Raw genomic sequence first — 24,566 nt, 5'->3', positions numbered from 1 at the left:
GAATAACGTCACCCTCCCGCGCCGCCCTCGCGGCGTGCCCTGCGGAAGTCCGAGGCACCGCCCCCACCGGAGAGCTCCGGGACTCCCCGAGGGGTTGGAGTGTTAGCGTTTGCGTGTTAACGGGAAAAAGCCAAAACTGTAAAATAATTTAAAGGTATTTATTCCACTGGAGTGCCTAGGGCTGGAGCACGTGGCCCCAGGAGGCCCTGAGGAAGCACCCCAGAGGCTCTGGCTGCAGTTCGGTTTCTGACCTTCGTGGGGGGCGGGATTGGGACAAAACCGCAGTCTAGGCAGGCGCGAGGCTTGGACCGAGGTGCAGGGCCTCTGGGGGCGGGGGGGAGCTTGTAGGTTACAGGCGGGTTCAGAGAGCCTTGGATTTGTAAGTGACTGAAGATATGAAGCTTTTTCTTGTGAGCGAAAATAAAATCTAGCTATCCCCTCTTGGCCAAGGGGACCCCAGAAATGCCCTGAAGCTGAGCTGCAGGCCATGAGAGGGGTCAGACCTGCCTGGTCATGCCCTTTCCTTTCTGTGAGACGTCCTGTGTAGCCCATTAACAGGCTGAAGGGCCACGCAAGACAAACCCTGAGCCACACCTCAAGGTCCTGAGTTTACTTAACAGATTACTGGAGCCTGGGCGTGTGTCTGGTGCCTTGTCCCTGATGAACAGACTCCCGCATCTGAAAACATTACAAGCTTTTAGGCAAAGCTTCATTTCTTTAGTCACAAATCAAAGCATCTCTGAACCCACCTATAATCTGTAATTCCTAGCTTCAAGATACTCTACTTTTTCTGGGCCCAACCAACGTACGCCATCCCTGTATTGATTTATCACTTCACAACTCCCTGAAAGGAATAAAACGAACTGACCCAACCACAGAGAGTCCGCTTGCTCAAGGCTTGGTGGCTCTGGACTATGATCCTCATACTTGGCTCAGAATATACCTCTTCCTTTTGCAGAATTTTGGGGGGTAAAGCATGTCAACGGAAAAGAAGCCATACTTTGTAAAATAAAGACCGAGAGCCATGCCTAAGAAAACTTGAGCAAGTAGATTCACGGTGGTAGGGTTACAGTTTGGTTTTATATGGAGACAGGAATTACAGGTAAAATCACAAATCAGTACAGGAAGGGCATACATTGGTTTGACCTGAAAAGGTAGGATGTTTCAAGGCGGGGGCACAGTTTATAGGTGGGCTTAAAGATCTTCAGTTGAAAACTGATTGAAAGAGTTAGGCTGTGTCTAATAGACCAGGAGTCAGTGAAAAAAGAATGCTGAGTTAAGGGAAAGAGCCTGTTAATCAGAAACAAAGTGCTGGATAGACTCAAGTGATTTGTTGCATATATTGAGGACCTGCAGGTGTGTTTTGCATGGCCTTAGGCCTCTTAATGAGTCACAAAAAATGTCTCTAAGGAGGAGGGGGCATGATGAGGCAGGTCTGATCTCCTTTCACTTGGCTAGCAACTCAGGCTTAGCAGTGAGTTGGCCAAGAGGGGGTCCAGTCAATCAGCCATTGGGGGGGCTTAAGATTTTATTTTAGTTCGCAAGTGTTTAAAGACTTGAAGTGTTTTAAGTTACAGACTGTTAAACAGGGACAAGCCACAGACATATAAACTTAAGTGATCTATTGAACGAATTGATGGCCTGCAGTTACTGTCTTTCATAGCCTTTGGCCTGGTTGAGACTTAAAATTGTAGTTTAATTCATATGGGGAACCTGGTGGAAGGTGGTACAGGGATTCTGGTACTGGTCTTGCAACCCCTCTAAGTCTGGAATTGTGTCAAAATAAGAAACAAGACATAGTAGACTCACAAAAATTAAAGACCTAATTTTGTGTGGTTCACTCCCCCCCCCCATATAAACTCATTCTGGGGACAGGCGCTTTTGAAAAAAAGAATATGAAACTCATTCTGGGGACAGGCGCTTTTGAAAAAAAGAATATGAAATCCCTAGTATCAATGGCTCCTCAGAGCCTTGGACCTTATCCTCAGGAACTTCCCATTAGAATCACCTCTGCCCACAGCAGTGGGAGATCAGCTGATGTCCTCTGGAAAGGAGATTGTTCCTGTTGTCCAGTGCTGGCTCTTGATTCTGCTCAGTGGGAGCCATCTGGGCAAAGTTAGGGCCCTTAATTTATTGGAGCAACTGGTGCCCTTTGGCCAGTTTTCTGTAATGGGTCCCTTTTCTCTTTGTCTCCAATACACAGGTACCACAATCAAAAACATTCTTAGGTATTTATAGAAGTGGTAGATGCTACTGAAGACCCCACTGGGCCAGGTGCAGTATATTTCAACACTGTAGGAGGTTGAAGTGAGCGGATCACTTGAGGCCAGGAGTTTAAGATCAGCCTGAGCAAGAGTGGGACCTTGACTTTGCAAAACAAAAAAAAAGGGAAAGAAGACCCCCCCCCAAAACTAGCCTGGAGTGGTACTGGGCAACTGTAGTCCCAGCTACTTGCAAGGCTGAGGCAGGAGGATCACTTGATTCCTGGAGTTTGAGGTTGCTGTGGGCTATGATCACACTTCTGCACTCTGGGCCAGAGAATGAGAGCCTGTTTCTTAAATGAATAAATAAAAAGGAGACCCAGTAAATTGTTGAGGGCTTCCAGAGGCAGGGATAATTGCCTCAGGGTGGGGCTCAAGGAATGATCCACAGAAGAATGGACTCGGAGCAGGAGGGAGACTGATTTATTGGTGCAGAGGCTGGGCTTAGAAGGTGCTGGAGGCACGAGCTTGGGGGCAATTCTGGGCCACAGACCCCCTAGGAAGTGGGCCAGAAGCTTTGGGGCCATCTGAGGCTTTCTGCCCCTCACACCCTCATCCTGTTAGAGTCTACTTATTGTCCTGTTTGCTTCACCATTGTAATGGTGGACTTTGGTCTGAGTCCTCCCTTCCAGCTGTCCCCACTGTCTGGCGAAACCTGCTCTGCAGGAAAGCCCCCTGCTGACTTCTGCTACCCTGATTAAAGCCACTCTCCTCAGCAGCCCTTTGCAAGGTGTGTTTATATCTAGTGTCATCTTTTGGGCAAGCAGTATCCTTCCCTGTGTGCCAGCTCTTAGAGGCCCCTGCAGGGACAGGTTGAGCCACTCCTGGCGGCATCCCTCTTCCAGTCCTGGTCTGTGCAGCAGGGGAATGAGTGCTGTCAGTTTCATCGTCTGCAGAAGACCAACTTTTAAGCATCAGGGGACTGACAGGCTATCCAAGGAGCAGGGCTCATGGCACCTTAAGGCCAGTGTGCAGCCAGGCCTCGGGAAGGAGCTGCACAGCCTCAGGAGGTCTGGGTGCAGCTTCACCTCCCACCTTCCCTCCCTCTGTTCCTCAGACACCTCCTCCTGTCGGGTCCAAGCTCGTTATAGGAGCTGGAATTAGACGGGTGCCATGCTGGTCAGTGTCCACACCTTGTGTCATACGAGGTGGCCAATGGAGGGGATGGTTGGAGGTCTAGGACATGAGAAAAGGAACCTGGTGTCCAGTTGATCAGACACCTCCAGAGGCTCTGCTGGTGTGGTCACATTCTGCACACGGGGCCCAGGCTGACGTTTTTGCCACCCCAGCCCTGTCCAGATGCTGTCCAAAGAGAGGAGTGTCTACCCTTGTGTCCTGGAGACTCCGGCCTCCTGAGGAAGAAAAGCCACTGGAAAGAACACAATCCATTGCAGAGGTGGAGCCCGTTTAGCTCCAAAAGAACTCCTTAACCCTGTCCCTATGTCTGCCTCTGAACACCCCTAGCATGGCGGCCGCTCCTTCTTACTCAACCCCAGACACTCTGCCAGACTCAGCTAGGTACAAGGAAGGGCCAGGTGGCTGTGTCCCGAGCTGGTTGTCCCTGCTCCCTGCATGCGCTTCAGCCTCCTGGACTGAGAGAGCTGAGGTTCCCCATGTCTCTGCCGGTAAGGCTCCTCCTAGGCTGGGGATTCCGTCTTGCCTTCAGACTCACTCGGCTCCACGTTCACAGTTAACACGTAACTTTAAAATGCTTTACTAATCCCATCACTCGAGTCTTTCAGGCAAAGGAGCCTGTTTGTACATGGAATTCCCTGAACATTCCAGAAACCAAACGGATGAAATAACTGCCCTTGCTGTCCTCAGGAAGCAGGAGCTCTGGGCGTAACCCAGCTGTTAACCCAGGAGTAGGGGGATTCAAGCTCTGAGGGGCATGGCTTCTGTGCGAATTCCTTGGGCAGGGGTCAGACAGGAAGGGGACAGAGATGGCACCCCACACCACACAAGTCCCTGCTGGGTCATAGCCATCTGCTGTTCAGCCTGGGGGGAGAGTTTGGCTGGGGGCACAGACCCCTGTAGCAAAGTGACAGGGGACCTTCACCCTACCTGGAATCTGGGCTCTTCTGACAGGGAAGGTGCTGGAACTCCTGTGTGTTCACAAAGGCTTGCCGATCTCTGTCTCCTGCTGACTTTGAATGTCATCAGGACTTAGGGACACAGCTGCACAGACCCACATGTGGTCACATTTGACAGATGCTGTGCCTTGCCAGTCCAGGGGGGCCTCTGCAGAATGGAATGCCACTGTGTCCCCTTACTTGTAGTTCTAGGAGAGCAGGCCTCTCTGAGCTGTGGGTTCTCTGGGAGGGGCTGACATCAGAGGCACAGAAGCAAAACAGCCCATCTTCCTGGGGTAGAGAGAGGGTTCTTCCAGGCATTATTTCATATTCATCTGAAGTTGCCTCTCATCTTTTTCCTCTTAATTTATTGATGAATAATTTACATAAAGAAAATGCATTGTAAGTGTGCAGTTCTGTGAGTTTTGACAAATGTCTTCACCACTCCCCCCAGCACTACAGCAGAGATACAGAACATTTCCAACACTTAAAAAACCCAAACCTCCCTCCTGCCCCTTTGCAATCAGTCTCTTTCTGTCATTGTGGATTAGAGTCTGTCCAAGAGTTTACATAGGTGGAACCGTTCAGTCTTTCCCGTCTGGCTGCTTCCACTTGCCACAGTGTTTGTGAAATTCATCATTGTTGTTGCGTGTGACAGTGGTTTGTTCCTTTGAATGAATGTGCCATTCAACCTCAAGTGACATTAGAGGTGTCCCAGTTTGGGCTACTGTGAACTGGTTTGCTACAAGCAGTAGAGTACAAATATTTTGCAGTCGTCATCTCAGTCCAGTTTGCATTGCTACAAATAATACCCGAGCCTGAGTAACATATAAAGAAAAGGGGGTTATTTGGCTTGAGGCTCTGAGGCTGTATGAGAAGCCTGATGCCAGCGTCTGCTTCTGGGAATGGGTTTAGGGAGCTTCCAGTCAAGGTGGAGGGCAAGGGGGAGCAGGCATGTCACGTGGGGAGAGAGAAGGGAGGTGCCAGGCTTTTCTCAACAACCACCTCTCAATGTTAACACTCATTACCACAGGGAGGGCACCAGCCGCCTGTGAGGGGTCTGCCCCCAAGACACAGTTACCTCCCACCACCCCCTACCTCTAAAACTTCAAATTTCAACATAATATTTGGAGGGGACATTCAAGCCATATTAGTTGTACTTTTTATTTCTTTTGAGTAGACACCTAGAAGCTAAACTGCTGGCTCATGGTAAGCACCTGTTCGACATCATTAGAAACTACCAATTCTCTAACATAGTTGCCTCGTTTTATGTTCCTGACAGCAACTTTTGGGAGTTCCGGTTGTGTTAAACTAACGCTTGGATTTTCTGTCTTTAAAAACATTCCCTGCAGTGGAAATTTACTTTTTTTCTGATTCCTAATGATGTTGAGGACCTTTATGTGCTTGCTCACTGGTCACTCACACGTCCTGCCCGTCTGGGCTGTATGTGCTCAGTTCTTCCGCTGTGACAGTTGTTGGTACATTCTAGATCCAAGTCCTTGTTAGACCCATGTGGTGTGAATATTCTCCCCCATGTGGTCTTTCAAAGAGCAAAAGGTAAAAATGTTTATGATAGCCACCTTAATCACGTTTTATTTGTGGATCTGTGTGAGTTCTTCTATTTCATTGTGTTCAAAGCTCCTGGTTAGGTGCGGACTCCTGAGGACTGTGTCCCTCCTTGTTCCTGGGGACGGTCTTTGTCCTGAAGCCTGCTTCGTCTGGGGTCACATCACTTCCCCAGCTTCTTTTGGTAGTGTTTCCCTGGCTTCTGTCTTTCTCTCCTCTCACTCTCACCCTCTCTACCAAGAAATAGGTTTCTTGTAGGTAGGTTAGGGCTAGTTCTTCCCTTGTTTATTCTAGGGAATATATTATTAACTTAATATGATCAGGATGCGGTGGCTCACGCCTGTAATCCTAGCATTCTGGGAGGCTGAAGCAGGAGGATCCCTTGAGCTGAGGAGTTTGATACCAGCCTGGACAAGAGTGAGACTCCATTTCTAATAAAAATAGAAAAACTGTCGGGGTGTTGTGATAGGTGCCTGTAGTCCCAGCTACTTGGGAGGCTGAGGCAGAAGGATTGCTCAAGCCCAAGGGTCTGAGGTTGCTGTGAGCTGTGACACCACCACATTCTACCCAGATACTCAGCATGATAGAGTGAGACTCTGTCTCAAAAAAAATATATATATATATACTTATTTATATAAATATGGTTTATTTGTCTCATCGGTTCTTCATTTCCTCCCCCTTTTTATTCTGTCTTCTTTAAAAGTTATTTTTGGTATTCGAATGTATCTTCTCTACTGGCTTCTCAGACCTTTTTGCTTTAATTGTTCAATGTTTTTCCTATACTTGTCAATTTGCAGCTTATAATTCAGTCTACTTATATGTGACGAGGTTGTGCCCTGTTGTGTGGGCTGTAACAACTGCAGCCTGCGTGGCTCCGCTTCTGTCCTCCCTCTCTGCCTTCCCCATCGCCACACTCTGCACTTTCACATGTGCCACTGGTTCCATGACACAGTATTTTCAGTTTAACCAGTCAATATCTTTAAAATAATTTAAAATGAGCAACGATACATATTTTACATTTGTTCACATACTTGCTCACAGTTGCTCTCCCACTTCCTTTATATCAGTCCTGGTTTCTACGTGCTGTTTATTCCTTTAGCCTCAATAATTTCCTTTAGTGTTTCTTGTTATGCAGATGTACTGAATGTGGAGTCTATCATTTGTAGCTTGTATGAAAATGTTTTTAATTTGCCCCCATTCTTTATTTTTTTTTCATTGTTGGGGATTCATTGAGGGTACAATAAGCCAGGTTACACTGATTGCATTCGTTAGGTAAAGTCCCTCTTGCAATCATGTCTTGCCCCCAGAAGGTGTGACACACACCAAGGCCCCACCCCCCTCCCTCTTTCCCTCTCTCTGCTTTTCCTCCCCCCCCATGACCTTAATTGTCATTAATTGTCCTCATATCAAAATTGAGTACATAGGATTCATGCTTTTCCATTCTTGTGATGCTTTACTAAGAATAATGTCTTCCACTTCCATCCAGGTTAATACGAAGGATGTAAAGTCTCCATTTTTTTTTAATAGCTGAATAGTATTCCATGGTATACATATACCACAGCTTGTTAATCCATTCCTGGGTTGGTGGGCATTTCGGCTGTTTCCACATTTTGGCGATTGTAAATTGAGCTGCAATAAACAGTCTAGTACAAGTGTCCTTATGATAGAAGGATTTTTTTTCCTTCTGGGTAGATGCCCAGTAATGGGACTGCAGGATCAAATGGGAGGTCTAGCTTGAGTGCTTTGAGGTTTCTCCATACTTCCTTCCAGAAAGGTTGTACTAGTTTGCAGTCCCACCAGCAGTGTAAAAGTGTTCAATTTGCCCCCTTTCTTTGAAAGCTATTTTTACTAATTATAGAATCCTGGTTTGATGGGCATTTTTCTTTTCCTCGTGTTAAAGCATCTTGTTCCATTGTCCTCTGACTCCTGTTGCTTCTGATAAGAAGCTGGCAGTTGTTGTCATATTTGTTTCTCTGGGTTTAATGTGTCCTTTTGTGGGGTGCTTCCAGGGTCCTGGTTCCCGGCAGTTTTGGAGTGGGCTGTGCTGGGTGTGGGTTGCTGTGTTTGCCTGTCTTGAGGATTGTTGAGTTTAGTCAGTTTGCAAGACTCATCACCTTTGAAAATGTTGCAGCCAAGATTTCTTCAAATATTTTTCTGCTTCTCTTCATCTTGGGACTCCAGTGATATCTTAGACAGCCTGATGCTGGCCCAGTGTCAGTGAGGCTCTGTTTATGTTCTTTTTGACTTTTTTTCCCTCTCCATAGATTAGGTTTGTATTCAAATTCACCAGTATTTTCCTGCAGTTTCTAAACTGCTGCTAAGCTCATCCTGTGAATTTTTCACATCAGACATTATGTTTTTTGTCTCCGAAGTTCCATTTAGTTTTTGATGTATTGTTTTGCTAGCGGAAGTACATATCCTGGAGATAACTGCAGTCAGTAAAGGAAAATGTTCCCTGCTTCTTTGTGCAGCTTCATGGTTCTTCATTCCGTGGCTGTACCAGTTTATTCAGCTATTTTGTTTTTAGATGAACTGTGGCTTGTTTCCATCCTTGATCTGTTAAAAGTAGGACTCCCTTGAATAACCTTGAATATACATTTTCTCATAATTTTGACAGGGAGTCTTTGAGATAGACCCTCAGAACTGAGATTGTTGGTTCAGATCACATCTGCTCCCATCAGACACTGCTGAATTCGTTTGGTTAGGTGTTACATGGTTCAGATCCCCATCTGCAAAGTGTGAAAAGGCTTGTTTCCCTCTGTCTTCCCATCAGAGGGTAGTTTTGCCAACATGGCATAAGACAGACACTGAAATTCAGTATAGTTTCCATTTGTAGTTCTCTGAACAACGGCCTCAGCGTCCTGTGGTGCCGTGGGATATTTTGCAAGCACCAGGAGCACCCCCGCCTCTGCACAGTTCCTTGGTGCAGGTCCTGGAGACGAGCTTGCAGGGCGCACTCCACAGGAATTATCCTGGAGAGGGGCGGGAGGCTCGGGGCCGGTGGAAGACGCGTGCCACCTAGGGGACAGTGGCAGATGTGTCTGGAGGGCGGCGCCCAGGCCTCCGCTCTTCTCCTTGGGCGCCAGGTACACCTCGTGCCTTCAGCCGCTGTCACGCGAAGGAAGGGGTGGCTGCGTCTCAGCTGCGATGAGGCATGTGAGGTGTGTCAAGAAGAGTGAATGAGCAGCGGCCTGCTGCCCAGCGCCCCCAGGGCGGTGCAGTGTCCAGCGCCCAGCGTCCCCAGGGCGGTGCAGTGTCCAGCGCCCAGCGCCCCCAGGGCGGTGCAGTGTCCAGCGCCCAGCGTCCCCAGGGCGGTGCAGTGTCAGCCACAGTGTTGGAGCTGCTGCACGCAAGTCTCCTGAGCGGCCCAGGGAGGAAGGAGGAGCCTGCCCTGGTGTCTGCAAAGCACCTGAGCTGGGGGTGTAGTCAGCAGCCATGGAGGCTGGACGTCTGAGGTCAGCATGTCTCAGGGCTGACTCCTCCAGAGGCCTTCTCTCCCCGTGTGCTCACAGGGTCACCCCCGTGCCTGTGTCCTCATCCCCTTTTTTGAGGGGGAGGACAGAGTCTTGTTCTGTCATCAGCGTAGCTCACAGCAGCCTCAAACTCCTGGGCTCAGGTGATCCTTCTACCTCAGCCTCCTGAGTAGCTGGGACTACAGGTGTGTACCACTGTGCCCATCTAATTTTTCCTATTTTTTTTTATAGCGATGGGGGTCTCACTGTTTCTCAGGCTGGTCTTGAACTCCTGGCCTCAAGCAATCTCCCACTTTGGCCTCCCAGAGTGCTGGGGTTACAGGCATGAGCCACCACACCTGGCCTATTTTCTCTTCTCAAAGACACTAGTTACCTGTGGGTCAGGCCAACCCTATTGACCTCATTTAACATTAATCATTTCTTTAAAAATTGCATCTTCAAATATGATATGTGATGAGGTCTTGGAGTTAGGCTTTCCACATATGAAATGAATTGCAGCCCCTTCTCTGATGTCAGTGTGAATCTTTCTCAGCGTGTCGGTGCAGGCTACGTCTTTTTAATTTTTCTGTAGAGACCGGGTATTCCTCAGGCTGGAGAGCAGTGGTGTCATAATAGCTCATTACAGCCTCTACCTCCTGACCTCAAGAGATCAGCTCACTTCATTTCCCTGAATATCTGGGATTGCAGATGCATAGCACAATGCCCTGATAATATAGTTTATAATTTTTGTATAGGGATAGGGTCTTGCTGTGTTGCTCAGGCTGGTTGAAAATTCCTGGGCTCAATTGATCCTCCCACCTCAGCCTCCCAAAGTGCTGGGATTGCAGGCGTGAGCCACCATGCCCAGCCAGGCCCTGTAGTTTCAAGCTTCAGGGGAATGAGGATTCAAGGGGGTGCGGTAGGGGATGGGAAGGGCAGGGGGCACTATTTACCTACTAGGGACGCAGGGTGCCTCCACTTCTCCATAGCCTGCCCAGCTCTGGTTGGGGTGGTCCCATCCAGGCAGTGCTGGGGAATGGGACGGCAAGCCCACTTTGCCTAAGCAGGGAGAGAGGGGGAGTGAGGAGTGGACTCTCCAGTGCTCAGGTTTGAACCATGGTGGTTCCACTGCCTGAATGCTGAGCACAGCAACATCACTGCCCACCAGCGCCCTCACCCTCATCAATGGCCCAATTTCCCAGGAAGAAAATCGATGAGACTAAGGGTTTCAGCCTTAGAACTCACAAGTCCTGTTATTATCTTCCAAGAAGCCATGCCAGCCTCCCACAGAGCTTTCAGTCAGACTTAGCATCAATATTGGGGTTTTTATAGTTACCTCAGGAAATGTATTTTTGAACAAATAATAGATTGTATTCTTTAGAACACATGGGGAGCTAAACAACATTTGACAGCCCACAAGCTTTTAGTGGCAGGAAGAAGTCAGTTCAGTGTGGCCATTTCTGATGCTCTGTCATGCTTCCCTGAGTTCTGTGCTGTCTTCCCCACCTTCCAGCACCCAGCTCTGATTGTAGCTATAATTGCCCCTTGGACCAAGTACAAAAATGATGGCTTTGGATCTGTCACCTCAAAACCCAAGTGCAAGGGCAGAGAGCCCCCCCTCCCCCCCGTGCTGTGAGGAAACACCACTGCAGGCTGAGAGGACCCAGGCCCATGGGGATGTGTGAGTCCCTCAGACACTGGGTGCAGGTGCAGGCAGGAGCCCCCACCTGTCAGGTGCATGCAGGGAGCAGAGAGGGGCCCCCACCCGCTTAGGTACACACAGGAAGCAGGGAGGGGTCCCCAGGTGCACACAGAGAGCAGAGAGGGGCCCCCACCCACGTGGGTGCATGCAGGGAGCAGAGAGGGGGCCCCCACCCGCTTAGGTACACACAGGAAGCAGGGAGGGGTCCCCAGGTGCACACAGAGAACAGAGAGGGGCCCCCACCCACGTAGGTGCATGCAGGGAGCAGAGAGGAGCCCTCACCTGCTGAGGTGCACACAGGGTACAGAGAGGCGCCCCTCACCTGGTCAGGTGCAGACAGGCAGTGGGAGGCCCCCAGTCACAGAGACATGGCTCCAACATGAGGGACAGCTGAAGAGGCACCTGACAAGCTGCATTGTCAGATAACTTAGATAACCCACAAGACAGTGCTGTCCTGAATCCTGCTTGTGTATCAGTTGAGTTCAATACCCACAGCCACCCCAGGTAGGAGTGATGGTCATGCCCACTGCACAGGTGAGGAACTGAAGGAAGAGGGTTTCCCCCAGACACCTGGGCTAGGGTCAGGGCTGTGGTTGCTCCAGTGACTCCCACCTGGCCTACCCTTGGCAGGTGTGAGCCAGGGCTGGTTGGTGGAGATGAAGATGGGGTGGGGGAGATGGCTTGTCTGATGGATTGTGGATGCCCTGAGAGTCCCAGCCCCACCTGAAGGGGAGGAGATGGGGGCAGAGCTGGGGCTGCCCTTGGGGTCTGTCCATGTGCCCAGCCATCTGGAGAGCAAGTCACAGGAAGAGGGATCACACAGGGTCTCTGAGGTCTCATCTGTCCAGGGCAGGGTCCCCTGCCACAGGACTTAGGCAGGACTCCTGTGTTCCCACAGGGTCAGTGCCACCCTCCTGTGAAGACAAAGGAACTGGCTGTGCCCATGTGCCGTGGATGGCTGCACATGGAACCACTGCCCTGGATGGTGGGCTCACAGGTCCTGACTGGCTGCACATGGAATCACTGCCCTAGATGGTGGGCTCACAGGTCGTGACAGGCACAGATGAGGGAGGGCTCAGTGGGTGGACTTCAGAGGCCACGCCATCAGGGTTCTGTTACCAACTCCCAGTCCTGGGCCTTTCTCCTCCCCAGCTCAAGGCAGAGTGGGGATAGTCGGGACTAAGAACAAGGGTGACCAAAATCCCTGGAAGTCCTGAATCCTAGGAATCTCCTAGGCCTGCACAGAGCAGTGGGGGTCATGATACCTGGGGAGGTCACCTGCCTGGAGGGGTCACCCGGCCTGTGGGGAGTGTCACCCTGCCTAGGGGGTCATCCTACCTGAGGGGGTCACCCTCCTGGGGTAGTCACCATGCCTTGGGGGGGGGTCATCCTACCTGAGGGGGTCACCCGCCTGGAGTGGTCACCCTCCCTGGGGGTCACCTGCCTAGGAGATCATCCTTCCTGGGAAGGTCACTGTGCCTGGGAGGTCAACCTGCCTGGGAGATCAACCTATCTGGGGTGGTCGCCTTGCCTGGTGTGGTCACCCTGCCTGTGGGGAGTGTCACTCTGTGTGTGTGTGTGTGGGGTGGTTGCTCTACCTGTCTGGGATGGTCACCCTGCCTGGGGAGGAGGTCAACCTATCTGGGTGGTCACCCTGCCTGACTCTGTCTGGGGAGGCCACCATCTTTGGCCTTTGCCTCACTTCCCATCACTGCAAAGTTCTCTCTGTCTCTCTCTGTCTCTCCCCTTCTGTCTCTCTCCTTTTATCTCTCTCTACCTCTCCCCATCTCTCTCTGTTTATGTCTCTCTCTCCCTCTGTCTCTGTCTTTCCCCATCTCTTTCTCCTTCCCTCTACTTCTATCTCTCTCTGTCTCTCCCTCACCCCGTCTCTCTCTCTGTCTCTGTCTGTGGTCTCTCACACACACCTGAAGCACACTTTGCACAAACAGAACATGCCCCTGGCTGTCAGGCCCTCGGCCCTCTGGCATTCTCTGTCCTCGTTGGTGGCGGGTGCAGTGAGTCTCGCCCTTGGCTGTGAGGACCAGCTGGGGAGCTGCAGGGCAGGCCTATCTAGCCCAGCCCGAGCCAGTTAAGTAATGGCTGGGGGCAGGAGGAGCTGGGTGGCTCTGGTTTTGCCTCCATGAGGTGGGTGCCGGTGTACTGGGGGTTGGTTTGTGGGACACAGATTGTTGGGGGTGCATGAGGCTCCTTGGCTCCATCCCTCTGGGAATTGCAGGTCCTGGTGGCAGTGGGGGACAAATGTGTCTGTGACCAGGTGCCTCCTGGGGAGGGAGGGAGGGGAGTGGGCAGCCCACTGAGGCTGGGTGTGCCAGCACTTTGCTTAGGGCTAGGCAGCACGGGGCTAGCTAATGAACTGGTCTCAGGGAAGGCGGCCTTTCTTCTGTTGTCAGTAATCAGGAAACAGCAACGACTGTGACCTTTGGGCTGGTTAGATGAATCGGCAGAGATTAAAGGAGGATTGTGGAGTAAAAAACAAAAAACGCTAAATATAGAGCAATCCGTTTACCCTTTAAACCACATATTTCACTGTTGCTGAACCTTTATTAAAATGCTTCTCTCAAGGGGAAATCGCACAGCTTTCCCAGGCTTCACCACACAGACGTCGTATCTAAAGGTCACTCGACAAAGAGCACAGATCTGATGGTAAAGTGCAGTGTAGGCAGGGGGCTGGGGCTTACCTTCCTATGAGATGAAGGGGGCTCAGCACCACGTGAAGGCATGAAGAGGGTGCTTCTCAGAGGCGTTGGAATCAGTGTGTTTCATTTGTGTTAAAGAGCCCAAGCTGTCCTTGGAGAACCAGTGCCCAATATGGCATTCTCATGCCTGGTCCCGCAGGGAATTTGAGATTGGAACAGAATGGCAAACTTCCACATGGAATGCAGACCTTACACCCACCTGTCTGCCCACCTATGACCTACCCACCCATCCATCCAACTATCCATCCATCATCAAGTTGTCTACCTGCCCATCCACCAGTCTACCCAGCCATCCACCCATCTACCCAACCATCCACCCATTTACCCTCCCATCCACCCATCCACCCATCTACCCTCCCATCCACCCATCTACCCATCCATCCACTGATCTACCTGCCATTCACCCATCTACCTTCCCATCCACCCATCTACCCGCCCATCCACCAATCTACATGCCATCCACCCATCTACCCTCCCATCCACCCATCTAATCTCCCATCCAAAAATCTACCCTCCCATACAAAAATCTACCTGCCTATCCACCCAGCTACCCACCAATCCACTCATCTACCCACCCATCTAGCTGCCCATCCAGCCATCTACCCGTCTACTTGCCCATCTACCCACCCATCCAACCATCTACCTGCCTATCCACCCAGCTACCCACCCATCCACCCATCTACCTGCCTATCCACCATCTATCTGCCCATCCACCCATCTACCCATCTACCCTCCCATCCACCCATCTAACCTCCCATCCAATCATCTACCTGCCCATCCACCCATCTACCTGCCCATCCACCCATCTGCCCATCCATCTACCCGTCTATTTGCCCATCCACCCATCTACCCACCCATCCACCCATCTACATGCCATCCACCCATCTACCTGCCAATCCACCCATCTACCCTCCCATCCACCCATCTACCTCCCATCCAACCATCTACCTGCCTATCCACCCAGCTACCAACCCATCCACCCATCTACCCACCCATCCACCCATCTGCCCTCCCATCCAACCATCTACCTGCCTATCCACCCAGCTACCCACCCATCCACCCGTCTACCTGCCTATCCACCCATCTACCTTCCCATCCACCCATCGACCCGCCCATCCACCCATCTACCCTCCCATCCACCCATCTACCTCCCATCCAACCATCTACCTGCCTATCCACCCAGCTACCAACCCATCCACCCATCTACCCACCCATCCACCCATCTGCCCTCCCATCCAACCATCTACCTGCCTATCCACCCAGCTACCACCCATCCACCCATCTACCCTCCCATCCAAAAATCTACCTGCCTATCCACCCAGCTACCCACCAATCCACCCATCTACCCACCCATCTACCTGCCTATCCACCCATCTACCCGCCCATCCACCCATCTACCTGCCCATCCACCCATCTACCCATCCATCTACCCACCTACTTGCCCATCCACCTATCTACCCACCCATCTACCCATCTACCTGCCTATCTACCTCCCCATCCACCATCTACCCATCCATCTACCCACCCATCCACCCATCTACCCACCCATCCACCCATCTACCCGCCTATCCACCCATCTACCTGCCAATCCACCCATCCACCCATCTACCTGCCCATCCACTCATCTACCCATCCATCTACCCATCTACTTGCCCATCCAGCTATCTACCCACCCATCCACCCATCTACCTGCCTATCCACCCATCTACCTGCCCATCTACCCATCTACCCGCCCATCCACCCATCTACCCACCCATCCACCCATCTACCTGCCTATCCACCCATCTACCCGCCCATCCACCCATCTACCCGCCCATCAACCCATCTACCCATCCATCTACCCATCTACTTGCCCATCCACCCATCTACCCACCCATCCACCCATCTACCTGCCTATCCAACCATCTACCTGCCCATCCACCCATCTACCTGCCCATCCACCCATCTACCCATCCATCTACCTATCTACATGCCCATCCACCTATCTACCCGCCCATCTACCTGCCTATCCACCCATCTACCTGCCCATCCACCCATCTACCCACCCATCCACCCATCTACCCTCCCATCCAACCATCTACCTGCCTATCCACCCAGCTACCCACCCATCCACCCATCTACCTGCCTATCCACCCATCTACTTGCCTATCCACCATCTACCTTCCCATCCACCCATCTACCTTCCCATCCACCCATCGACCCACCCATCCACCCATCTACCCGCCCATCCACCCATCTACCCTCCCTCCAACCATCTACCTGCCTATCCACCCAGCTACCCACCCATCCACCCATCTACCTGCCTATCCACCCATCTACTTGCCTATCCACCATCTACCTTCCCATCCACCCATCTACCTTCCCATCTACCTATCTACCCGCCTATCCACCCATCTACCTGCCCATCCACCCATCTACCCATCCATCTACCCATCTACTTGCCCATCCCCCTTCCTACCCACCCATCCACCCATCTACCTGCCCATCCACCCATCTACCCATCCATCTACCCATCTACTTGCCCATCCCCCTTCCTACCCACCCATCCACCCATCTACCTGCCTTTCCACCCATCTACCCGCCCATCCACCCATCTACCCGCCCACAACCCATCTACCCATCCATCTACCCATCTACTTGCCCATCCACCTATCTACCCGCCCATCTCCCCATCTACCCGCCCATCCACCCATCTACCTGCCCATCCACCCATCTACCCACCCATCCACCCATCCACCCATCCACCCATCTACCTGCTCATCAACCCATCTACCCACCCATCTACCCGTCTACCCACCCATCCACCCATCTACCCACCCATCCACCCATCTACCTGCCTATCCACCCATCTACCTGCCCATCCACCCATCTACCCATCCATCTACCTGTCTACATGTCCATCCACCTATCTACCCGCCCATCTACCCATCTACCTGCCTATCCACCCATCTACCCGCCCATCCACCCATCTACCCATCCATCTACCTGTCTACATGCCCATCCACCCATCTACCCACCCATCCACCCATCTACCCGCCTATCCACTCATCTACCCGCCCATCCATCCATCTACCTGCCCATCCACCCATCTACCCTCCCATCCACCCATCTACCCTCCCATCCAACCATGTACCTGCTTATTCACCCATCTATCTGCCCATCCACCCATCACCTGCCATCTACCCATCTACCCATCCATCTACCCATCTACTTGCCCATCCACCCATCTGCCCACCCATCCACCCATCTACCCGCCCATCCACCCATATACCCGCCCATCCACCCATCTGCCTGCCATCCACCCATCTACCCACCCATGCACCTATCCACCCATCTACCTACCAACCACCCATCTACCTCCCCGTCCACCCATCTATCTGCCCATCCACCTATCTATCTGCCCATCCACCCATTTACCCGCCCTTCTACCCATCTACCCTCCCATTCACCCATCTACCCATCCATCTACCTGTCTACTTGCCCATCCACCCATTACCCACCATCCACCAGTCTACCCATCCATTTACCAGTCTACTCACCCATCCACCCATCTACCCACCCATCCACCCAACATCAACTCATCTTCCCAGCTACTCATCCCTCCTTCTCTCCTCATCCCTCTTCCTCTCTCTTGCTCTTTTCATCTGTCTCTCCATTAATCCATCCACCTACCTGCCCATCTATTCAACCATCCATCTATCCATCCACCCATCCATCATTTATCCACCCATCTATCCATCTACCCACCCCTCCCTTCCTTATTTTCTCTCCAGCACCCTCCCTTCATTCCTTTCTCCCTCTTTCTGTCCATCCACTTACCCATCATTCATCCACCTGCAAATATGTATTAAGTGTCTCCACCTACCATGTTCCAGGCCTACTCACGACACTGGCAGAAATGAATGAGACCAGCTCAGCCCTTGGTCCTGGCCTCACTGGGAAGAGAGACAGTGAACACACCCCCTTCAGTGTGACACCTTCTGGGGGGCCTGGGGAGAATGGGACTCAAGGGGCACTGACCAGAGGCTGGGACCTAAAGGTTGGGGAGAGAGCAGAATTCTGGAGAGGATGTCCACAGGGAGCCAAGGTGGTGGCAGGAGCCAGTGCATGAGGGCTAGACAGTGGGTGAGGTGGAAAGGAGAGTGTTGCCGGCAGAGGGACAAGTGGAGGCTGTGGGGTGAGAAGAACATGAGGTACCCAGGGAGGTGTCCTTAGGGCCTGGAGAGTGACCTCAAGGCCCCCATGTCCCCTCTGGCACCCAGGCAAGCCCAGCACCTCTGTGCTTCCTGGGGAAGCTGTAACAAAGCTCCAGGATCAGAGTCTTCAAAGGAGAGACTTACTGAGGCCAGCCACTGGGCTGAGGTGCGGCAGGGGGCAGGGGCTGGATGGGGGGCTTCATCGGGAGACTAGAGGTGGGGTGGGCATCACCTGCTCTGTTTTTGTCTCCTGACCGTTTGGTGGCCGCAGTTTCCAGATGTATCCCTCAATCTCTGCCTCAGTGGTCGCATGCCCACCCTCTCCCTGTCTCTGGTCCCTGTCCTTGTCTCTCTCCTTACAAGGGACCTGTCACGGGATTTAAGGCCCACCCTACTCAGCTGCTGGCATCTGCAATGACCCTGTTTTCAATATGGTCATGTTCACAGGTTCAGGGCTAGGACTCTCACATGCTCTTTGGGGTACAGTTCACCCCACAGCCAGCCTACAGATCTGTACCCTACTGACAAGCTCTCTGTCACAGAGAGTAAGGAGTGTTTCTGTCGCTCTGTACTTTCCTGAGAATCCTGGGGATTCCTGAGGGGAGTTCTCGTGCACGTCACATCACTTCCTGGTAAGGTACTCTCAGAACAGAACTAGAAGACAGGGTAGTGGCCAGGCCCAGGAAGGGAGGGCCCCAGCTGGCAGGCCCTCAGGTGTGGGCTACCCTGTCCTGGACCCATCTGGGACTATGGGGCATGGGGCACACCTCAGATCTGGAGGGAGGTTCTGGCATACATCAGCCTGCGGCTTCAATCCCAGGGACTCTGCACCAGGGGCCCCAGTCACCCCAAGCAGGCCCTGGGACTTCCAGGTGTGAGCTGTCTGGGTGGTGCCTGCCATACATGTGGGCCAACCAGAGAGCAAAGTGCTCCCGCGTGATGGGGTGGGGGCACCAGCAGCAGTGGCTGCATCAACACCTAGCACCTTCCCTGCTGTGTTGCTTCACCCTTCTGCCCACACAGACAGCAGACTTTTCAGTTTAGCTATGGTGGCAGGTGTGAGATGGCATCGCACCATGGTCCACATTGCACTTTGTAGCTAATGAGAGTCCCTGATAGGGACCCCCCACTGTGGTGCCTTTGGCTTTGCTGGGGCCAGGTGGGGACATCTCAGCCGTGCAGCCCTGTGGCCTCAGCTGGCTCTTCCCTGCGCCCCATCCCACCTCATGTGCCCCACTCCTCCTGTGAGAGTTCAGTGTGTTCTCAGTAGACCACATCCCACTGAGCTGCTGGACCACAGCAGAGGCCGCAGCCATGGGGCTGACATCCAGCACCCTGGAGTTGTAGATGTCAGCCTGCACAGTGACTTGGACCCCAGACCATCGTGGTGAAGCAAGGATGAGAGTCATGAGGGGGTAGGGCACAAAGGCCTCCCTAGGGGTGTTGGGGAGGCCCAGATTGGGGGCAGGGCTGGGATGTGGTGGCAGCAGGGTCGGCTGTCCCATCAGGGGCCACGTTATGGGCATTGGTTAGGGTTTCCCACCCACTGGGCATCCTCGAGGCTGGGGCCTGTTCTGTTAGTGTCTTGAAGGACTCTTTGGTCACAAAGCAGGAGAAAGACCCTTGGAGACTGAGGTCAGGCAGTAGGCAGGTCCCCAGAGGAGGCTCTGGGTGGGGCGGTGGCTACAGTCTGGGGGTGGGACCCCACATGGAGGGTGATGAGTGGGCATGAAATGAAATGAAGTGGTGAGTGGTGCTAGACCTTCCACAGGGAAGCCAAAGGGATGTGCCCCAGGGGGGCCTCAGGCCTGGAACCCCTGGCTGTACCTGCTCTGGGCTTTGGGGAGGCCTGATGAGGGGATATGAGACGGCGCCAGTAACAGCTGGGCTGGGCCAAGGAGAAACGGGGCAAGGAGGCCGAGGTGGTTCTCCTAGCATGGGTTTCTTTTATTGTCCATAAGGACCCACAGGAGGTGCTGACTACGGAGACACAGACGTGGGCCACACCTGGTTTTTACACAAAGTCACTCGGCATGAGCCCATTTCCACTCAGCGGTGACTGCAGACAGTCCTGTGGCAGCAGGCTGGCACCAGCATCAAATTCCTATCCCTTGTGGCTGTCACTTGCAGGGGACAGGAAGACTGACTGGCTGGGCTGCCTGCATAGCTCTGAATGAGCACATCTACCCTTCCCTCCAACAGGACTGGCTCCCCCCAACACCTGGCTGATGGTTCCTGTGAACACCAGCACACAGGTTTGCAGAAACTAACCTTGGATTCTTGAGCTCATTTGGACTCACAGGTAATAGGATTTGAAAGCCATTCACTAGCATAGAAAGTGTTACCAATGTGACCTGTATAGGGGGAAATATAATTCTGGTGGGTCCTTCCATCTCCAGGCCAGCCGAGGCAGCCCGTGTGTCATGGGGAAGGGACATGCTCTGGCTTAGAGCATGCTGTCTTCTGTGGCCTGGCGGCCCACGGCAGGCAGACGGGAGACAGCCTGGGCTGGTCCACTGGTGTGATTCTGTCCCGGAGCTGAGCAGCAGGACAGGACTTGGTGTGTTAGCAATTTCTCCCACTTCTCTTCTGCACGGTTAGACAACATAGGGTACTCAGCTGTTTTTAACATGAACAATGTCACTGAAGCAGGAAGCGACTGTGGGCACAGGGGTTCTTGGCACAGCGTATCTACAGGACTGTGGCCCCTCCTCAGAACACAGGGTGGTAGCCCAGCCTGAGCTCCGTGTGGCCACGGGGGTGGGATGGGAAGGGGCCTGCCTCACACAGAGCACGGGAAAGACACAGCAAGGCGTCCCTCCTGTGGCACAGAAAGGGTGTAAACAGTCGGAAGAGAAAAGCCTCTTGCTTTGCTTCTGTTTTCTCAGTAAATCAGAGGTTACAGGGCAGCAGTGGCCCTTCTTGCTCCAGACCTAGACCCCCTTCTTTGTCCGAGCTTCTCCACGTGGGATGACCCCGGGGGTCTTCCTTTCCACTCCTGCTACACCACAAGCCAGTGGCGGAGCTGAAAGAAAATGGGGTGTATTCAGAAGCGAAGAGAGCAGCAGCATGGACAGAAGAGGCTCCTGGGCAGACAACACCCTTCTTCTGGTTCACAGCAAACTTGGGAGGCTATGGCTGTGCACCAGCAGCCCCAATAGACACTTGCCACTGGGAAAGCTCATCAAGGGTACCAGAGACCCAACATCTAGTTTAAACTTCTATAAAGAAACCATTCTTGATAAAGAAAAGCACAGATGCAACAGGGACCAGTGGTTGCCATGTGGCAGGCCTGGGATCAGCTGCTAGGCACAGTCAACCTGGGCCTGGCTCCAGACCACTCCCGCCAGCTCGCATGACTGGGTGCTGTCCCCCTCCCCTGCTGCCTGCTGCATGTGCCCCTTGCTCTGTGTGACCCCTGTGGGGTGAGAGCGGCTCAAGGACTGCTCAGGGAGGGACCCAAGAGATGGACAGGAGCAGCTATTCAGACTCTCAGCAAATGTCACGCCTGCTATTATGCAGCAGCTAGTTGGCCTATTTTTGAGCACGAGCCACTTGGTGACATTAAATGGATAGCTATAGGTACTGCTGACCACACAGCAGGACTCTATGGCCACTCCACTGGGAGGGCCTGCGGGAGACTTCCTCAGGCCTGGGTGGGACAACCGTGCCCTGGGCTGGGGGTCTGCAGGGTGCAGAGTAGCTGAAGGAGGTGCTGGCACAGTCAGAGTCCAGGTGGACTGGGGGTCCAGTGAAGGGAGCTCATGGGCAGGGCCTGACCAGGGGCAGGCCAGGAGAGGCCCTGGGTCCAGAGCCCCAGGACAGCAGTTCCTGGTGACAGCAGCTCTGGGTGACAGCCCCACTTCAGATGAGTGGGGGTGGTGCAGTGTCTGGGACCATAAGCTCAGCCCCAGCCCCACAGGCCACTGACAGGAGTAAAGAGTGACCCTCCCTGGAGAGAGGTGCACCTGGGGGACTCCCCGCCTCCCACTCACCAATGAAGCAGACTAGAGACCCTGGACAGTGGCCCACTCAAGTGAGGGTCAGCAGAAGGCAGATTTTAACTGATCCCTGAGGGAGACTGCGGGGTGGCTACGTACAGACCATGTGCAAATGACCCTGGTGTGCATGTCTCTAGAGACAGAAGACCAAACGCACTGTCCAGAGGAAGTAAGACACTCCTGCCAGTGAAGTGTGTTGCCGTCAGGGAGAAGGGGACAGACACCCATCCACCACACTGCACTAGTTCCCCTGAGGGGACATCACACAGCAGGCGGCATGAACCACCTGTGCCTGGACAGCCATATGCAGAGACATTCTGGTCAAGATGGAACAACAGGGACCAAATTCACATCTAAAACAAGCCTCCATAAGCACAACACATGCAGTAATGGTGTTCAAGACACGTTGGACCCGCAGAGCTAGTGAGCCCAAGAGAGTCCACCCAGTGGCCCCGCTCACTGCTCTGAGCAGTGAGGTGTAGCACAGGAGGGGACCTAGGGAGCCGGTGGACTCTAGAGTTGAGGAGCTGGGGAAGGAAGTTGGGGGGACTGAGGAGGCTGGATTTTGTAGGACAGAGGACCACAGGGGAGACAGTACACAGAGAGCAGACCTGCACAAGGGCCCACAGAGGCTGCTGGGAATGTGAACATGTGGAGGAAGCTGTGGAGAGACCACCTGTGGCGCTTTGGGGACAACCTCTCATGCTCACACAGGCCATGTGCAGCACCTGCCCTGTTGGCCAGGCTGGGAAAGCTCATGGTTCACAGGACATTGTGTGGTGTGGTCATGAGGCCTTTCTCCAGCAAGGGACAGTAGGCTTGGCTTAAATGCTACTCTGGTACCACCTAATAAGCCTGAAAATGCAAGATCCCAAAAGATCAGACTGTTCTTGTAACTGTTCATAGTAACTCAGCTATGTCCAATGTGAAGCCCAGGAACCTTTAAGGCAAAAGAACCCAGATTGAGGAAGGTAGAACCCACCACATCTGGGGTGCAGTTGAAAAGTACCAAGCAAGTGAAGTAAAATGCAATCCCTAATGAGAAGAGGGGAGGAGGGGTGGGGGAAGAGAGGAAGGTGGGGGAGGAGAGGAGGGGAGGGAGGAGCTGTGCCAGAGGTGTGGGGGCCTGGGGCTGCCACTCGTACCACCTTCCCCATGCCATTTGCTCAGTGCTGTGTCCTGGCCTGGCTTCACTCTGCTTCAGTGTGACATGTGACTGCCTCCCCCTCCTGAGCAGCTCCAGACCCCTGTCTGGTTTCCGGCACCATTTCCCTAGTGTCCACTCTGAAGTGGGTGACCCCTGCTGGTGCTCAGACTGGCTCAGCCCACCCCCTCAGGGTGTTGCTGCTATGGCCTGGACGTGTCCAGACCTGTGTCTTTGCAGGGACCTGGCCTTCATGTGGGTGTCTATGACGATGCACCTCCAGGAGGCCCGTGATCCCCCTTCTTTTTTCTTTTGTGCTCATCTGCACCCACACTACAGCCTGCCAGACTCCCAATCTCAGTGCAGGGCCCCGCAGAGTGGCCCCAGGCCAGAGTGCAGACCATGTGGCACACAGGTGCTCACGGGGCCCCTGTTGACGTACTGAGCCCAAGCCATCTGCATGTAGCCTCCCAGCTCTCTGAGGGCAGCAAGAAGACTACTTTGGGTCATTCTGGATTTTCCCGCTGGGGGACCCCTGGGGACAGCAACCTCACCGTGAACTGGCGCACCTCCCCTTGGTCCACCAGCTCTCGGTCCTTCTCGGGCGTGATGGCGTAGGCCAATTTCTAAAAGAGAGCAAGACAGTTGGTGCCAGTGCTTACTTGCAGTGCCCCCACCGGCCAATGCCTCTGGGGTTAACAGGCTCTCCTTGGGATCGATACCAGCACAGGGCAGGAAATCGGGAAGTGAGTCCCCATTCAAAATAACAGTGGTCGTGGAGGCAGCTTTGTCTCTATCACCATGTGTGGTGAGCTGAGCGAGAGAGGGTCTCCAGGGATCCTGCTTCCTGCCACATGCCAGCCCTGGGACCCGAGCCTGTCTCCCTCCACCACCTGCTGTGGCTCCCAGTCCTCCTGGAGCAGACAGCATCTTCCAGGAGCTCACACTCAGGGCCAGAAATCTCCGTCTCTGATGGAGGCCAGTGTCCCCTCCCTGGGTGTGGCCCTACATCACCTTGCTGCCACAGGCCCCCCATCTAGGGTCCGTACTCACCTGGGTCCCTATTCCCAGTGTGTCTTACTCAGAGAGGTCAGCGCCCCACAGGGACTGCCCAGCCACTTGCTGTTCCCTGCTGGGTCTGAAGGGGGCCCCTAGGGGGTCCCTCACTGCCCTCCTGCAGCCTGAGGGTCAGCAGCCTGGCCACACACTGTGCTTCGCCCTGGCTTGGCTACACTGCTGGGGGCCAGCTCTGTGCCAGCCTGGGGTGCCTACCACAAGTTCAAGCCCAGGGGACACAGTGGCCCTCAGGCAGGATCCTTGGACCTAGCCAGGGTATAGAGATGGTGCTTCTCTGCCCAGGGCCGAGACTGTTTCAAAGAAAGACTGTGGGGTTGGAGCACAGAGAGGCTTCTATGAGCCCCAAGGGCGGGCTCTGGTGGGGGGCTGTTCCTGCCA

At 53.3% G+C, this 24,566-nt stretch overlaps 1 protein-coding gene and 1 long non-coding RNA gene across 4 annotated transcripts in view; one reads left to right on the top strand and one right to left on the bottom strand.

Moving 5' to 3' along the window:
- Positions 1-10: 10 nt before the first annotated feature.
- LOC128587367 (uncharacterized) lies at positions 11-20,255 on the top strand. Its single transcript, XR_008380579.1, has 3 exons — positions 11-154; positions 11,952-12,100; positions 20,169-20,255. It is a non-coding gene; the product is annotated as an uncharacterized LOC128587367 (long non-coding RNA).
- A 598-nt stretch (positions 20,256-20,853) lies between these two features.
- Positions 20,854-24,566, bottom strand: part of SLC6A3 (solute carrier family 6 member 3) — a 34,221-nt gene continuing 30,508 nt past the window's right edge. For 2 of the 3 annotated variants that reach the window (XM_053593398.1, XM_053593407.1), the window contains exon 14: positions 22,109-23,737. In XM_053593398.1, coding sequence (XP_053449373.1) covers positions 23,618-23,737 — 120 coding nt within the window. In that variant the 3' untranslated portion in view covers positions 22,109-23,617. Of the gene's footprint in view, positions 20,992-22,108; positions 23,738-24,566 lie in introns of those variants that run through there. The other variant, XM_053593411.1, reaches the window with a different exon arrangement.

This window comes from Nycticebus coucang, chromosome 1, assembly GCF_027406575.1.
Source record: "Nycticebus coucang isolate mNycCou1 chromosome 1, mNycCou1.pri, whole genome shotgun sequence".
Classification (NCBI taxonomy): Eukaryota; Metazoa; Chordata; class Mammalia; order Primates; family Lorisidae; genus Nycticebus; species Nycticebus coucang.
This window is presented reverse-complemented; position numbering and strand designations above follow the sequence as displayed.